The following is an 18,813-nucleotide window of genomic DNA, read 5'->3' as shown; positions in this document are numbered from 1 at the left end:
GACAAATAAATATTATGAGCATATTTAACTCAGAAATCTTTAGACATTTATGTATAAAGGTACTTTTATTTTAGTCTTAATTATTTGTATTTGTAATCAATGAGGATAAAAACATTTGAGCAATAATCTTTTCTTGGCTTACCTTGGATTCCACATCTAGAAGTGTTTTTGTATTGACATAATGCTTCATAGCAGCATTCATGTTGTCCATGCATTGTTCTACAATAGTGGAAACATTTGGACCTTCAATGTCATCATGCTCAGTGGAGTCACAGTCTGGATAATGCAATTCTGAAAGGAAAATAATAAAATAAACTATTTCTATTTGACTGAACTGAATCTTCTGCATTCATCATTCTCATTATGTTGCAGGGTTCAGATAAGATGAATTGCATGGTAGTTTCCAGATCAGGAAGATAGAGCATTCATCTTTGGAGAACATGGAGACGACATTCTCTGGCGATACTTGACAATTTTAAGGGCAAATTTCACTAGTTCCACTTTAGAGAACTAAATCAATGAAAATGTTTTATTTTGTGATGTGAAATGGATTAAAATTGTGTAAGCAAAATATTAATTTGATAATAAAAGACTTCTGAAACTTTTGACCAAAAACAAAATGGCTGATTTTTTTAAAAAATTACATAAAAAAAATTCAGTGCTTAAAAACATTTTCTGATGAGCATGTGAACAAAATGCAGAAGGAGATTATAAAATGATTCTCTTAATAAATGTTTCATTTAACTATCAAATTATTTATCCTGTATGTAACATTCTTCTTTGGCGAGCTTAAGGGAGGACGGCATAACACAGGTGCCCCCAGCAAGTGCTATAATGATCAACTCAGCGGCATTAAGCCCTCACTGGCATAGAGGAAAGTAGCTGGCAGCAGATGGTCTCTGAGAGAGACAGTTGGATGGCTATCCCAAAGGCGGAGGGACATACATTTGAGACTCAAAGAAAAGCCCTTATTGAAGACAAGAAAATGTAAATAGACCACTGGGGGACAAGAGTATGAGATGCTGAAAAATATACAGGTTTGCGTAGTCATATGAAACACTGCACTCATCCTTGACCTTCGAAACTGAAGACATTGCCATAGAGTAAAATGACCAATATATGTACATTACACTATGTCAGCTTGGGATGCAAAAACACATTACTTTTTTTTTAATCTTATTTTACATTAATTCTGAATTAAGAACTTTAATCATCATTCTTAAAGTAACTTTAGTTAACATACTGAGTATTGACAACTCTTCCTCCGTCAAAGGTTTCTTCTTATTTTCATCCGACTCGACAGAGAACTTAATTGGCTTCCTGTCCACAGTTTCATGCACTGGTACTTCTGGTTCCTCTTCTAGAATCTCACTTTTTGCAAGCTCATCCCCTTCCACTATAGCCTGGAGACTTTGATCAGTATCTGCCTCTTGGTTCTGTATGTCATCAAGCTCTAAAGTAGTCTTCTCTTCTTTCTCTTGCACTTCTAAAGATTCAAACATTTATACATGTCAATGATTGGCAGTCATTTAGAGATGTTATACTGAAATAAAGAATAGGGTAACACTCTATCCCATTCTTAATTATTTTGTTTACCAATGAGTGGCTCTTTTGGTTTTCTCTGTTTATAAAAAGGTTCCTGGACTTCCTCTATTATCAGTTCTTCTCTCTTTGGTCTAGGAATTCCTACAATACTCTTACTTAACCTGAAAGCCAAACATTTCATTCATTGAAATAAAAACCAAATACATAACAGAATATCAAACATATATCTATCAGAAAAATGTTTTACAAAAAGATGAAAACTGCAAAACTAGGCAGAATAAACACATGTGTTACAATACTCTTACTTAACCTGAAAGCCAAACATTTCATTCATTGAAATAAAAACCAAATACATAACAGAATATCAATCATATATCTATCAGAAAAATGTTTTACAAAAAAAAGAACGCTGCAAAACTAGGCAGAATAAACACATGTGTCACAGATATACAGTAACATTGATGGGTGGGATTAAGATGTAATAATCTTCTTTTTTTGAAGAAGTGTCTGTAATTTATAAGGAGATTATGTGTGTGTATTGATATAGTAATGATGAAGAAAAATACATTACAATTAAAACTATTTTTACATATTTATCTAAATGACATCCTTATAAAATAGAGAGAGGGAGAGACATAGATATATATTATTTGATCAAAAATATTTGCATAAATGTGATTTGAATACTAGTAACTCATGGGAAATATTTTTTTAAAACTAATACTTTTCTAAGAAGAAACTATTTACTTATTCAACTGTGCCATGGTTTGAATGACTTCTAGAGCTTGTCGGACCCTGTTGCAGAAGAGGTCAAGGTGAGACATTATGGCCTCTTCATCAGCCAGTGGTGCCAAGTGGACAGCTACTTCGAGGCTCTTTTTAGGGGTTGGCGTCTGATTGTTCTTACCAACGGTTAGGCTGTTCTTCCTTCTTTAAGTTTCACATGAATAGAAAAAAATAACCTGCTCTGTCTTTGTCATCTTTGCAGTTTAAGATCAATACATTTTTTTTTATAAGGTAAGTATCATAAGTTAAAAACTTAAATTTAAGTAAATTATAAATTAAAGCTTTTATATAGCCCTACTTTCATGTTTATAGTTTGCTTAGAGCGCTATGGTCCAATCTCATTTGAGGATCAGTGGGGGGGGGGGGGGAGGGGGTATCTGGGAGAAACAACTCTGTTACAGTCTAGTGTCGAGCCTCGAGCCCCTTTCATAGGTAGCCAAGCCAAGCCAGGTTCAAGCGTATTTGGTGTCTCGACCACATTTCTCACTTTCAAAATAACCAATAAGAAATAAAATCTCAAGAAAACTTATTCGCTTTACTTTACAATTTTAATAATGATAATTAGAATTTTTTTTTTAATTTAATTTTACTTTATTTTGTATTCAGAAGTTAGGATTTTTAAATGTGCAACATAACTATATAACTTGACAACTATAATAACAGGTCCTCTTACTTGAGTGGGCTGGCAGTGGTTGAGAAGCTGCTAATGGATGAAGGGTGGGAGTGGGTTTGGTTTACTCCCAGTGCATCCTTCAGGGAAACAATAGATTCTCTAAAGACCAACTGTATCTGCAAGCAAGCTCGAAGCTTAGCATACAGAGAATCTTCCTCTAGGCCACTTTCATAGAAATCCCGACCTTTCACCTTTGTAATCTGGTCAAAATAGAACAGGCATTATGTTTAAGAGATCAATAACCAGCAATTAATTATATTTTAACTTCTGTGAATCATCATCATCATCATCTCATCTTTCCTTTACGTTCCTCATGGAACATGGGACCGCAGTTAAAACACGCCCCTCTCCACAGTCTCTTGCTAGTTTTTTAATGGCTTCCCAAGCTCTTTCCTGTCCTCTAAGCTTCACCAAGTACACTGAGCCACATTCTTTTTTATCTTCCTCTACGTCTTGTTCCCTGGGGGTTCCACTCTAAGGCCTGTCTAGCCCTGTTGTTGGTATCTTTTCTAAGGGTGTGACCAATCCATCTCCAATTTATCTCTAAGATCTGCACTTCTATACTTTTCTGCCCACTCATCTCCCACTGTTTGATGTTTTCTACTTTGTCGTACCAGTGTATTTTTAGGATATTTCTCAGACATCTGTTGATGAAGGTCTGTACTTTTTTTGTTGTTGCTTCAGCTGTTCTCCATGTTTCAGAACCATACAGTAGGACCGTTGTAACATTAGAGTTATAAATTCTTATTTTAGTCTTGTTAGAGATGTGGGGAGATATCCAGGCTGGTTTTAGGTGTGTAAATGACTAGAGCACCAGATTTATATTTAACGTCTTCATCTGTTCCACCTACTACACTGACTGCACTCCCTGTGAATGGCCTGCTACACTGACTGCACTCCCTGTGAATGGCCTGCTACACTGACTGCACTCCCTGTGAATGGCCTGCTACACTGAATACACTCCCTGTGAATGGCCTGCTACACTGAATACACTCCATGTGATTGACCTGCTACACTAACTACACTCCCTGTGATTGACCTGCTACACTGACTGCACTCCCTGTGAATGGCCTGCTACACTCCCTGTGAATGGCCTGCTACACTCCCTGTGAATGGCCTACTACACTGACTACACTCCATGTGATTTACCTGCTACACTGACTACACTTCCTGTGAATGGCCTGCTAGACTGACTACACTCGCTGTGAATGGCCTGCTACACTGAATACACTCCATGTGATTGACCTGCTACACTGACTACACTCCCTGTGAATGGCCTGCTACATTGACTACACTCTCTGTGAATGGCCTGCTACACTGACTGTACTCCCTGTGAATGGCCTGCTACACTGACTGCACTCCCTGTGAATGGCCTGCTACACTGCTTACACTCCCTGTGAATGGCCTGCTACACTGACTACACTCCCTGTGATTGGCCTGCTACAAGATGTATGGTAACTGATAAGCTTAAGTTAATATCTATTTAACTCTTTCTCTCCTAATTGATGATACCATCATTGATTCAGTCTCATTAAATTAAATTAATGTTTAGTTTTATCAACTTGATTTTTGTGTAATATAAAAAGGGCATGCACTCCCCTTTAATTCTATATCAAGTAAACTATTTTCCGATAAAAAAAGAACAAAGCTATTGATGCTTAATCATAACTGGAAAGTGAAAAAGTAATGAGCAAAATGAAGAATTTCGTCCAAGCGTGGAAAAATAATTACGGAGAGAAAGAGTTAATGTACACATCATTGGGTAAACACAAACCATAATGTCTTATAGCTGTCAAAAGTGTTCTGCAAGCTTCACATTCTCATTAACGCAGATTTCAATTTTGTGAAATAAGATACTGTTACGAATCTCACTATCCAGGCTCTCTGCAAACTGCACCATACACCATTAACTTAAAGAACTTGACAACTCAGGGCTCCAAAGTTACGTAACACTTTAATAGTTGAATAAATACCAGCCAATACTGTACAATTGGCAACACGTACACTGTACAAATATCTCTCCGATAACACCGTTCCGCCGTATCAACTCTTGTACTGGCCTCTCCGTCTCGTTCCGAGCTTGCACTGGGTTCAACAGTTCAGGACTGACTTCACACACTAGGCTCATTGTGTCGGACTCGATCGCAGACCAAGATCAAGACGCCAGCCGTCTCAACTGTACTTGACAGTACTCCGCACTAAACCGTCGTAATGCTCCGTACAGAACCACACCGCTGGACTGTGCTGTAGTCGACCGGACTGTAGTGAACCGGGCTCTGAACCCCTGCCGTGAACCGCTTTCTGAACCCTCTGGACTGCGTCGCCTCCGCTCTTATATAGGGTCCCTACTGGCCTTCTTGAACCGGACAGAACGCCGCTCGATGTTTCTAGGTGGTCAGATGACTACAACTCTCGTGACGCTCCTGAGCCCTGCTCACGACGTCGATCCTTCCCGGACCGCCGTCGATCCTTCCCAAACCGCCATGTTGACACTCGTCTCGGCTGACCGCCATAACTCGTCACGGTTGACCGCTCGTCTAGCGCTGGCCTGGGGCGATTTGCGTCTGCTGACTACACTCACACCACTACCCCCATCTGTGCCACCATCAGGTTTATAACAATACAAATTTAAAATAAATAAAAACTTTTAAGCTTTAAGATAGATATATCCAGGAGAAGCAGAGGCGTAGCTAGGGTGTGGGGAGGGAGAGTGAGAATTAGAAAATCCTCCCCTCAAGCCCCACTTGAGGGAGGCCCCCCAAATGAGTGTTTTATTTACATTAAATATTACATATTACGCAAAATGCAGGTCAAGCCCCCCAGACCTCCAAATGATGGCGAATTCCTAGCTACGCCACTGAGGAGAAGTATGTTTAATGCATATTTTCAGACAGAGCCTAAAATGTATTATATACACAATTTATCATTTAAACAAACTAAAATATTTAAATTTAGGTAAACAATATATTCGCCTTTTTTTTGTCAAGTAACTAACTAAAAATTTATGAAAAAGGAAGAAAAATAGGTTTAAAATAACTATAAAGTGTGACAGAAAGTTTAAGATAGAAAAAAAAGAGATTGAAAAATGTACTCACTTTTGGTTTACTTTCTCCAACTTGTTTATTTCCCTTTGATTGTGTGTCAGTCAAATTCAAGTCTGGAGACAAAATATCTTCTGCAACTTTCATCCAAAGTTCATCCTTATCCTCCATGATGTTGTACGTGTGTTGCTTGATGTAATCTTTACAAGCCTGGACTAGTTGGTTTGTCACCTAGAGAGCGAATTTTTTTTGTAATTTTTATCAATTGATATTACATTTCAAGGTCCACAGGGCTGGCAAAGACCTTCCTTCAGGGAACAGTACCAGGAAAAAGAGGCAGACAGAGAAAGCAATGGGAAGACAACATAAATGAATGGACAGGCGTGTCATTGAATGAAATTCTATCCAAGGCAAAAGACAGCAACTGAATAAGACAGTCAATAGATCTTGTGTGGTGCCCAACTGTTAGACAGAGTAAGGGAGGGTTGAAGGGTTAAGATCGCCTTTCACATAGTGGCCTAAACAGAAAAAAAAAAAACAAGAACGTGATACTAAAATTTAAGAACAAAAACTGTTTTGATAGAAAATTTTCTCCCAAGTGAAGTGGTGTCCAAACATAATATGAGATTTGTGGGACACATCCTTATACAAGACAAAACAGGCTTACAAAAATCCGCAGCCGAGGACAGATATAGATGGAGAAATGAAAATCTAAATCGACCACCAGCGGACAAAGGCTATGCCTGCACTAGATGTGGGAAAATATGTAGGTCACAGCTGGGGGTGAGTAGCCACAGGAGATAATGCATTCCTCATTAATCTTCTGACTCAACGACAATTCAGCCTTATTATTATGTCATGAGAAATTGTATACCCTTTGTCAAAGTAAATAACCTATGGAAGCTACAAAGACTCATCTAGTTTATTTAGGAGAAAAAATGGATGCTTCAAATAAGATTTATAAAGACATTGTTTAAAACCATTTTTCGGAACAAAGACTTATGGCATTAAAAACGAGCAAAAACAAAAATAATTGAGTAACTAATATGTTTTCAAAAATGTTTGGTAATAACTTTGAAAAAATAATGGACGGAACAATCTCCTTACCTTAGTGAGAAGTACGCCCAGATAGCCTGACCTGGCATAGAATCTGGACACTGACTCCATTTGTTTTATAGTGCTGATGAATCCTGGGATGACATTCGAAACCAGATTGGATGGGGTTGCCTCATGGTACATCTGATCAAAATATCGCTTAAGGGAGTCCAGATATTTTACTTTATCCCTGGTGTCATTTAGACTATCTGTAATACTAATCAATAAAAAAAAAGTTAATTGTTTTTTTTTTCATCATCAGATTTCAATGACAATAATTTAAAATGTTCAAGTGTAATTGCATTAATTTATTTTTCTTACAAGTATGCATATTTAGAAAACTAAAAAATAATTATTAAATCAACAGTACTGCAAAACTTTCTTCAGCTATGTACATTCAATAAGAGATACAAAAGATAAAAAATATATTTTAAACAATATAATGTACATGGTAACATACACATAAAAATTCTATTTATCATCTAATAAGAGATTTTCTTACACTATCAAGGGTATAAAATAAACATAAGATGAAAAAAAAAATGTATTGATCTAAAAAAAAAATTGAGTTCAGCTTTCACATACTGTAGGCCTACCTACATTCTAAAAATATATGTACTAAAAATTCTCCTTTCCGACCTTGTGGTCAATAGGGCAGATGATGTAAAGGTCATCTCTTTCTGTGGCCTACGCTTAACAAGGGTATCGTGTGGCCAGCAACGACCAAACGCCTTTACTTTTCCCTAACTATTAAATGTCAGGTACCCATTAGAGCTGGGTGGACTCCGAGGTGCCTGAAGATCCCGAAATTAAAAATCCCAGCCTTCACCAGGATTTGGACCCCGGTCCCCAGTTCGGAAGCCATATATGTACTAAAGTATACATCAATTACATGACTTTATGTCAGTGACACATTGCCAGATTACTGAGTGTGTCAGATTATGAAGAGTTGGATAATCAAGAGTCAACTATACTTAAGACGTGACATGTTGTTATTAAACAAAATTAGCACCTTTTTTTTTCTCGGGTTTTTAATATTTTATACGCACAAACATATTATTATATATCAAATGAAGAGCTCTGTAAAAAAAAATCTTTTGATAATTTAGCATTGACAAAGCTGAAACGTTTAGATGATTTTGTTATGATACAAGATCAAATAAAAAAAAATTTGCCCTACAGGTTACAGTACCAGGTGGAAGATAGCAAGGAAGAAAGAAGATAGGTGGATGACATCACAGAATGAACAAAACCTATTTGTTGTAAACAGCTTTGGGTCAATGCAAATAAAGTAGAGAAAACGATAACACTCCTGCACCAAAACTCATGCATGGGATTCCAGAAAAAGAAGAAAGGGAAAAAAAGCTTTTCTTCAAGTGATGAACATTGCTCATCAATAATAAGTAAAAATGGCTCAGATTAAACCATTCCTAATCTAATATATAAAGTTGAATGTAAGGAGTATGTATGTATGTATGTCCTGCATACAAAACCGTTTGACCAATCTTAATAAAACTTAGCATAAATGTTCCTTAGATCATGGGGAGGCCGTATTGCATGTATTTGTCTCTCCCACAGCTGGAAAGTTCTAAAAATAAAGAAAAATACCTACATTTTTCTCAACTAAAGAACAAAACTAGTAAATTCATTTTCACAGTATTTTATATTTGATATCAATATATTGGCTGTAAATCCATTTTCACACTAGGACTATCATTTTCCTGGCAAAATATTTTTAAAATGTTAAGGGAACATTCTGAATATTTGACACAGATCTAAACCCAATCCACTAAATCAGCAATACCCAAACTAGGGGCCACAGGCTGCGGGACATATCAGGCTAGTTTAATAAAAAAAAAAAGGACTGGGCCTCAACCCTTTGTTACAGTAACAAATTTTACCTTGCATCTGTCAGCTTCCATTTCTTCAACAGCCTTGATTTGGCTGTGATAAGTACAGCTAGAACAGCTTTACATTCTTTGCTCTTAAGCTGTTCTGTGACGCTAGTCAGCAATCTTTGTTTTCGCTTCCACCTCTCTACCTCTGACAGTGGCCCAGCATTGGGGTCAAGGAACCTGAAACAATTAGTCATGTTAGTTAGTATCACTATTACAATTACTGGACCTGAAACAGTCTTATCTTATATAATACAGACGTTACTTCAAAAAAGAAGATGATTACGTCCTACGCGTCATGCATTTAGTCATGCATATTAACCAATGACTTAAACTCTGCCAAGCCACTGGTTTTCCTGGCTAGCTCAGGCAACCCATTCCATGCTCTAATAGCACTAGGGAAGAAGGAGTATTAGGGAAGAAGGAGTATTTAGTTATGTCATGTTAGTTAGTATCACTATTACAATTACTGGACCTGAAACAGTCATGTTAGTTAGTATCACTATTACAATTACTGGACCTGAAACCATTAGTCATGTTAGTTAGTATCACTATTACAATTACTGGACTTGAAACAGTCATGTTAGTTAGTATCACTATTACAATTACTGGACCTGAAACAGTCATGTTAGTTAGTATCACTATTACAATTTCTAGACCTGAAACCATTAGTCATGTTAGTTAGTATCACTATTACAATTACTGGACTTGAAACAGTCATGTTAGTTAGTATCACTATTACAATTACTGGACCTGAAACAGTCTTATCTTATATAATACAGACGTTACTTCAAAAAAGAAGATGATTACGTCCTATGCGTCATGCATTTAGTCATGCATATTAACCAATGACTTAAACTCTGCCAAGTCACTGGTTTTCCTGGCTAGCTCAGGCAACCCATTCCATGCTCTAATAGCACTAGGGAAGAAGGAGTATTAGGGAAGAAGGAGTATTTAGTTATGTCATGTTAGTTAGTATCACTATTACAATTACTGGACCTGAAACAGTCATGTTAGTTAGTATCACTATTACAATTACTGGACCTGAAACAGTCATGTTAGTTAGTATCACTATTACAATTACTGGACCTGAAACAGTCATGTTAGTTAGAATCACTATTACAATTACTGGACCTGAAACAGTCATGTTAGTTAGTATCACTATTACAATTACTAGACCTGAAACAATTAGTCATGTTAGTTAGTATCACTATTACAATTACTAGACCTGAAACAATTAGTCATGTTAGTTAGTATCACTATTACAATTACTAGACCTGAAACCATTAGTCATGTTAGTTAGTATCACTATTACAATTACTGGTCAAAGACGCAAACAAGAGAGCTTTATTTTGTACAACTTAAAATATGCGAGTTGACTGAACCAAGACAAAAATGCACAGAAATAAATATACACAAACTTGTAAGCAGTGAGAATTAAAGATATACAGTAACTAAAAGGGGTTGGTTGGATGACATGGATAAAAGGGAAGTTTAAGGGAACAGGCTTATTGCTATGTGTGTGTGTGTGTATTGAGTAATGATTTGGAACCTGTAAATTTAATCTTATTTTGACAAACTAATAAGTTGTTAAAAAGTCTGAATATATAGTTTAGTGATTTTAGATTTTGAGTGAGATGAGTGTAATATACCAAGTTTGTACTATAGTGAGTTGTTTATAATTAGGATGGCTGCTGGTCATTTGGTTGTCTCAAGTTCATACCCTGCCCACTATCGTCCCCTAGCTGTTGTCCTGCAGGACGTTTGGGCTAGGACCTAGTATAAGCACCCAAAAAATGTTAACTAAGAGTATGATGTAGTTAAATGTATGATGTAACAAAGAGTATGGTGTAACTAAGAGTATGGTGTAACTAAGAGTATGGTGTACTACCTTTCATCTGAAGTATCTGTGAGAATTGATTCTATTGTACTCATCCAATCACTGAGCAGCTCTTCATACTGACTTATCAAATTGGAGTCTAATGCTGCAGCTCTCTGCTGCTTGAAATCATTGAGCACAATACTTTCTGGCTGCTTGAGCATCTGAAACAAATGTTTGATTTATTAGTCATTGAAAGCAATTATATTGATTATATTTGATCCTTTCATATATATATATACACATATATATATATATATATATATATATATATATATATATATATATATATATATATAGACAGATAGATAGATATAGATATAGATATAGATATAGATATAGATATATATATATATATAGATATAGATATAGATATATATATAAAGAGAGAGAGAGAGTCATGGCCACACTCTTGGACGCTGGCTTTAGATCTAGGGAGAGGCATCCTAGAAATGGAATTGAGATACTACAGAAAAATCCTAGGTATCACATGTACAAAGACTGCATCACAAACAAAGAAATTAGAGGCAGGATTAGCACAGTGATTGGACCCCACGTTCAACTGCTTACTGCTGTCAAAAACATACATTAAAAATCTATGAACATATCAGAAGGTCCTCAGGGCTCCCATAGACCTTCTTTCAGGGAACAGTACCAGGAAAAAAAATAAGAGGTGGACAGAGAAAGCAATGGGAAGACAAGATAAAAGATTGGACAGGTCTGCCATTGAAAGAGACTCTATCCAAGGCAAAAGACAGTGAGGAATGGAAAATGGTCAACAGACCTTGTGTGGTGCCCCAAAAAGTTCAACTGCCTAAGGGATAGGTGAAGGTGATATATGTCTATATATTTATCTATTTAGATTTAGATCTATATATGTATAAATATACATTCACATTCAAACTTATCTTTATTCTTTATAACATGTTTGTTAATATACTAATTAAGGTTTTGTTTATTTCAAGAAGTTGAATGCATAGGCTGTAATCAATAAGATAAGTGACCCTTTTAAAATTCTTCCATTATATTAAGCTTGAAACATAAATATAAATCTTTTTATATTTAACATCACTCATATCTGTCATATATCATATTCTCATGACAGTCAGAACCACAATTTAAGGATAAGCCATCCATTATTGATTTATTGTGCTTAATTTATCTATTTTATTTAATTAAAAAAGACTAACCCATTGTCTTGAGTGAGACATTGATGCAGCTGTCTCATTTAATGCTGTGACAAATTTATCCATGCTCAGCATAAGACTAGTCTGACACTCTTCATCACACTGACCCCAGTTTTTCTGCGCCCTTGTCAAAGGAATATAAATATCTGACAGCAGAGAGTTGAGTGTTTCAATTGTATTATGTTTCAGCTCCCCACAGTAAATATCTCTTTCCATTTTCACCAGATCAACATCTTTCTCAACTTGGTTGCGGAGGAAATATAAAATTGTGACTTTATCCAGCTGCACATCTTTGAGTGTTGCCAGATTACCAGTGCAGTGAATCTCTCTAGTTGTCACTTCAGGGGCATCTGTTTTTTCACAGTAGAAAAATAAACGGCATGGTCCACCTGCTTTTAGAAACTTATTGACTTTGCTCAAGGTACTTTCTTCACACATAAATTCCTCTAAATGAGTCGGGTTGTCATTGTTGCCTAGTTTAAAACTTTCTTGAATTTTAATTGCTATCCACCAATGTCTTTCATCCATTTTTCGCTTTAAGCTTAGTTATAGTCTAGTCTAGTTATAGTCTAGATCTAGTTATAGTCTAGATCTAGTTATAGTCTACTTCAGCAAGCATAAAGCGAAATAACTTTCTAAATCAGGAAATATTTAGAATGAAAATGTTTGCACGGGATTTGTGAAAAAGACATGATCTACTCTTTGGCAGCCATCTTTGTTGTTGTTAGTAACGAATCCACAGACACTCTAGGTACATATCACTGACCTAAATCAAATCTATCCAAACCTTCCACAAACATACCCCCCCCCCCCCCCGCCCCCTTTTTTTTCCCTCCTGCGTTCCTCCTCCTTGTAAACTTCTCTAGATCCACTTATAGTCATATTTTAGATTAGCACGTAAACTAATACTTAAATTCTAGATCTATTATTCGAATATATATGTTTCTAGGGCGAAAACATAGCCTAACTATATAGGTCTAATCATAATAATAATTTTAAGGCTTGTTTTTGAGTCCGAAGATTAGTGAGGAATGCAGTATTTCCCGTGGGTGCGCAGCCCCAGCTGTGACTTACATATTTTGCCACATAGACCTATAGGGCAAGCATAACCATTGTCCGCAGGCGGTCGATTTAGATTTTATTTTCGCCGGCAGCAGATTTTCTTTTGCAATGGTCTAATCATAATAGACTAATAATAATAATATTAATTTAATAGATTATAGCCTATATATTATTAATCTATAATTTATAGGTAGACTTCTCTAGAAAGTCGTAGCCTTATATATGTTGTTTGAAGCCAGTCCCTAGTTATATTATTAAGGTGCTCTTCCCCCTAGGCTGTTTCTTAGCTTTTAGCATATATAATAGGCCTATAGCCTATATATGCCATGAAAGAGTCGACAGTTTGCTCGTTTTCTTGTCGACAGAGCGTGATCATAATATGTGACTAGAGAAATTTCAATTCTTAGGTTGGCATATAATATTCTGAAGAACTTTAATTGAGTCTTCAAACTGTGTGCATTCACGTTTGTAGCCTTCTGGAATACAGTTGAAGTTACTATAATATACGTACGTAGTTTTCAACAGTTTCTTTTTAGCAATCTCACAGTGAGAGACAGAAAGTTTTCAAAGGTTCTAAGCCAGTGAAGCCACTTCTCAGCAGCTGATGCATATGGCGAGCTTGGCTCTATATAGTCTATATTATAATGTACAAGAATAGGCCTACATTCCAGATTTTGACGATCTAGTCTAGTTCAGATTGTTTAAATTTACACAAATCGCTAAAATAAAACGTTTATTTTGGTTTTAAAATCAGATATTGAGATATGTCTAGCTAAATATGTATATAATATAAATATAGTATATCTCTTATATATATATATCTAATAGACAAACGGCTAACCCTATAGCCGCTATAGACTATAGCCCTATTTTGACATTGTTTGTGTGTGTGTGTTTTAATGTTCCTTCAGAGTTGAAGATATATCTACTTGGTAGTGGTCTAAACCTCAAAGGAGCTTAGGGAAGTGATGGCAGTTGTGGGGTATGAACCAGACGACCATGCAGAGACCACATCTATAGGCGACCAAACAGTCCATCGTAGGCCTTATACATAGGCCTACAGGCCTAACCAGGTCCAGGTAGCATTAGATCTTTATTCACCAATACTCAATATACATGTTAGATTTTATTTTTTGTAAATTTTAAAAAACTCTAGGCTCTAGGTATTAGAATTAAATAGATCTATACAGATCTAGAAATTCTATTCTAGATCTATAAACTAGACATAGATCTAGATTATCTTATTTAGATCTAGCTAGAATATCTAGAGGTCTTATAATACTAATTATTTTATTATACATTTTTCTACAATTTGATCTAGGATTCATTCTAAAGGCTTAATTAGCTTTTTAAAATTTCATTGTGTGGATACTGTTATAGAAAAAATACAGAGTCTCATCATTAGGCTATAGCAACAGTTTTTCTTATACACCATACCATAAACATTTCAGGATTTGTCTTTATTGTAATTTTATTTTGTTTGTATTTTTTTTTTTTTAGAATGTCAGTTTTCTTTAAGAGCAGCTGACAATAAGAATTGTCTATGTATGCACTACAGATAAGCTGTTCAATATTTTTTCATGAGGAAGCCTGCTCAAAAAGGTAAGAAGAATACATTTTTCTTAAAGATTACTGATCAGTGAACCCCCCCCCCCCCCCCCCAACCAAATGAAAATTTTAATGAGATCAAATCAATTAAATTAAAAAAATGTAAAATAAATGTTAATCTTATGAAACAATGGTTGAGACCAATATCTTCAGCTTTTTGTCATTTCACTGAGATTTAAGTTCATTATTAATTTGCATAAAAAATTATAATGAACATTTATACAATGAAAATAGGGCCTACATAGAATTGTTTTTGACCTATTGTCATTATATAGCAACAATCCTTCTTCTATACCATACCTTAAACATTTTGTGTTTTGCCTCTATTGTAATATTATTTTTGTTTGCATTCTTTAAACATATTTTAGGTTTTTATTTATTTTTTATATTTTTTTTTAACAGATCGCCACATTTTTCTTTAAGGGAAGTTGACATTAATCTTTTAGGTTAATAATGACCTATGCATGCAGTACAGATGCTGTTCATCATCTTTTCATAAGCAATATTTTTAAGCCTGCTCAAGAAGGTAAGAGGAATTAAATTTTGCTTTTAGATTAATGATCAGCAATCTGAAAGAAAATTGTTAATGGGATGGAATTGATTAAATGTAAATAAAGAAATGCTATTCTAATTTTGAAATATGCTTGTTGTGTTTTTTTTGTTTTTTGTTTTTTTTAAAGTTCACTGTGATCATTGTTTATTTCAATTCTAGAATAACTTTTCAGCCGACTTATTTTTATAATTACCATCGAACTATAATTACAACAGAATATAGTTGTATTAGTAAGAGCATGTGATAAAGTTAATATAAATAAATTGGTCAAAGTATAATATTGAATGAATTGAAGCCTAGCTAGATCTAGTCTGCCATTTTAGCACTTTTAGCATAGTCAAATACCAATGCCACATTTGCTGACACCAATTTTGAAATACCATTAATTTTTGTGTTGCTTAATAGGTTTTAGAAGCAACCTAATTTTTTAGGACCATTTATCATCAAGGGCTGGAAATGTAACTGTTAAATAGTATGTCCAGATAGATAAATGTAAGGTCTTCTGATGTTTAATTGTTAATTTTTTTTATTTTTAATACAGGTAGTTTTGTTTGTTTTGTAAAATGTTTTACATGTTTCGGATGTTCCTTCGGAGTTGAAGATAATTACTTCCTAGTCCAAACCTCCCGCAGGACGACGTGGATGGGAGCGGGCAGGGTTTGAACCCGGGACCATCGATAAATCTGAACGACAGTCCAGCGTGCATTGCAGGACTAGGTACAACAAAGGACGTATAGGCCACGAGACCTTCGTCATCTGCAAAGCAAACAAACTTAAATCAATTTCCCTGTCGGTCTGGTAAAAAGTGTGTACACATTATTCCTCCAACACCCATTCTGGGATCAAGCTGAAACTTCGCACAATTATTGACACAGACAAGACATGAATCAATAAAATAAAGTAACCAATTAGGCAATTAATTATTCGTAATTAATTATTTTGTTTAGTAGCAACAAAGGAAACGAATACTTCAGTATTCACAAATATGGCTAAATATGTTTAGTTTAGTTCCCTTAAATAATTTGTTAATTATATTTTTCTTCATCAGGCATTCTCCGATCAAGTTGATAATTTAAATAATTATTTTTGCATCTAACAAAACATGATCAATAAACACAAATATTTTATTTGATATCGAATAAGGGAAATAACTTGTACATTCATTCTTGCTAGTTAAGTTTTAAGTTCTTCCCCTTTAAATAAGCTTTTTTTTTTTTTTTTTTGAAATGACCTAGATTTAGTCTTAATCATTTTTCTTCAACTTGTTCGCGATGGCCATTAAAGATTCTACTATTTTAGAGTCTAGGGCATTTATTTATAAGCTCTAGATCTAGATAAAACCAGCGTACTGAACAGTGGAGTAACAAAATGTGCGTGAGCGTGTACAAGGGCGTTGCCCTCAGAGATTTAAACAAATCTAATCAACTTAATTCAACCTAGTTAACAGCTTGCCTTTCATTTAAAAAATAACATAGGCGATTAATAAAATTAGCAAAGTAAATTCATTTCTAGTAAACATTTCAAATTCATTAGTTTGTCCTTGTTCATGTATGTGCAATGCGTTGATTTCATTGAGAAAATTCATCCTTAGTTTTATGTCCCTAACCACTTGATGCCCCGTGCGGCCCGCACTGTGTCGCACATGGCTAGCTACGCCACTGTTAAGTATTGTTGAGGGAAGTGACGTATGCCTAACCTAAAAACAAAATCCGAAAGAACCTCATTTTTTTTTTCTTTTACTTGCCAAGAATTTACTGTCTAATTTATTACATATAAATGTTTCTAAGCATTTTAATTAAAAATGGTAGACCTACGCATGTTTATTATTTCAAAATTTTACGCAAGCTTTAAATATGTCAATAAATCATCGGAGTTTCTCTTTAACAGCGCTCCATAAAGTAAATTAAAACTATCATTGTCTGGCGCTGCCAGAGTCAAATTTTGTTACAGAAAACAAATTTAATGTAGTCTTTTCAGCAGTGTCCACTGAGGATATTTCTGGTGATGAGGCAGGTCTACAGCTGTACCGCCCTCTGACAGGCAACGATAATCTTGTTCGGAATGTTAAAGGTCTTGAAGGTTCTGCTAGGTCAGTTGTCATGATCCCCAATGGGGTAGGTTGTTATTTTGGATAACTTCCATGAACGCTTAATCTCCAAGGCTATTGTTAATTATTATTAATATTATGTTAGGAAGGATTGAGTATTCATTCTCTGTCACTGCCAGAGTTTCGTTAAAGAGAAACAAAATTCAATGCAGTCTCTTTATCCTTGGCCACTGAGGAATTATCTGGTGATGGGGCAGGTCTGCAGCAGTAGGTTACTGCCCGCTGACAGGCAACGAGAATGTTCCTAAGAATGTTGAGGGCCTTGAAGGTATCTGTGAGGTCAGTTCACATTATCACCTCGGATGATTTAACAACAGGGTATATTGTTTTGTTTTTTTGATAACTTCCATAAACGCTTCATCTCCAATCCTAGGTTCCCATATTTTCTTTGTTTTTCTCAGTTTTTTTTTTTTTTAATTAACAAGACTGTGGTACGGAGATGTTGATAAATGGCAGCGATTTTTTATCAACGAACAACAGATCCGGGCGATTGAAATCTACCATTTTGTCGGTCAGAATAGGCCCATCCCAGTACAGTAGATGATCCATATACTCGAGAACCTCTTGTGGCGAGTATTTTTTATAAGGAGGAGTATCCTTACCGATCAAATTGTGCGTCAAAGCCAAGTGTTGGTGTATTAGCTTTGCAACTTGGTTATGGCGACCTAGGTAGGCTGATTCCGATAGGGCTGGACATCCTGCCATAATGTGTTCAATCGACTCGCCCACATTTCCACACTTTCGGCATTTGTCGACAACATTGAGTTTTGGGATATGCTTCTCGTAATTTTTTGTCCTAATTACTCTGTCCTGTATTGCCGTAACAAAGCCTTCTGTTTCAGGGTAGAGATGACCTGCTTTGAGTCTTGTTAAGTAAGCAGCTTATTTTCTGAAATTTAGTGAAATGTTTTTTCTTCCCATTGGCGAATCTCAGGCCCTACGTCGTCCGAACGACATTAACATCAGCTTTGTGTAGGTTCAGAGGGGTCGCATCGGAGTTGTATTTGCATAAGTTATGCTTGCCCTGGATGTGGCATAATATGCAGGTCACAGCTGGGGCTGCCGCAGCCACGGGAAATACTGTATTCCTCATTAATCTTCGGACTCGAAGACAAGCCTTAGTATATTGTTTATTATTGTTTCATGAAATATGATTAACTCTTTCTCTCCTAACTGACGATACCAACGTTGATTCCACTAGAATGTGGTAAATAATTATGGAGAGAAAGAGTTAATAAAAACAACAACCACAAAAAGAAAATTCAATTCTATAACTTAACTCTTTCTCTCCTAACTGACGATACCAACGTTGATTCCACTAGAATGTGGTAAATAATTATGGAGAGAAAGAGTTAATAAAAACAACAGCTACGACAAGAAAA

The 18,813-nt window shown here is 35.6% G+C and overlaps 2 protein-coding genes across 11 annotated transcripts in view; both read right to left on the bottom strand.

Moving 5' to 3' along the window:
* The window catches only part of LOC106051473 (uncharacterized), a 116,011-nt gene extending 113,543 nt beyond the window's left edge, over positions 1–2,468 (bottom strand). For all 10 annotated transcript variants that reach the window (XM_056033467.1, XM_056033476.1, XM_056033474.1 and 7 more), the window contains exons 1-4: positions 2,293–2,468; positions 1,597–1,706; positions 1,244–1,486; positions 143–291 (exon numbers count right to left, since the gene is read on the bottom strand). In XM_056033467.1, the coding sequence (XP_055889442.1) occupies positions 143–291; positions 1,244–1,486; positions 1,597–1,706; positions 2,293–2,369 (579 nt within the window). In that variant the 5' untranslated portion in view covers positions 2,370–2,468. The remainder of the gene's footprint in view (positions 1–142; positions 292–1,243; positions 1,487–1,596; positions 1,707–2,292) is intronic.
* A 532-nt stretch (positions 2,469–3,000) lies between these two features.
* Positions 3,001–12,827, bottom strand: LOC106051474 (uncharacterized). The gene is made up of 6 exons (XM_056032084.1): positions 12,105–12,827; positions 10,927–11,078; positions 9,042–9,215; positions 7,153–7,357; positions 6,100–6,276; positions 3,001–3,204 (listed from the first exon to the last, which is right to left on the bottom strand). The coding sequence occupies exons 1-6, from the start codon at positions 12,627–12,629 to the stop codon at positions 3,001–3,003; spliced, it is 1,437 nt and encodes a 478-aa protein (XP_055888059.1). The 5' UTR covers positions 12,630–12,827.
* Positions 12,828–18,813: the final 5,986 nt, after the last annotated feature.

The sequence above is a fragment of the Biomphalaria glabrata genome, chromosome 6 (assembly GCF_947242115.1).
Source record: "Biomphalaria glabrata chromosome 6, xgBioGlab47.1, whole genome shotgun sequence".
Taxonomy (NCBI): Eukaryota; Metazoa; Mollusca; class Gastropoda; family Planorbidae; genus Biomphalaria; species Biomphalaria glabrata.
This window is presented reverse-complemented; position numbering and strand designations above follow the sequence as displayed.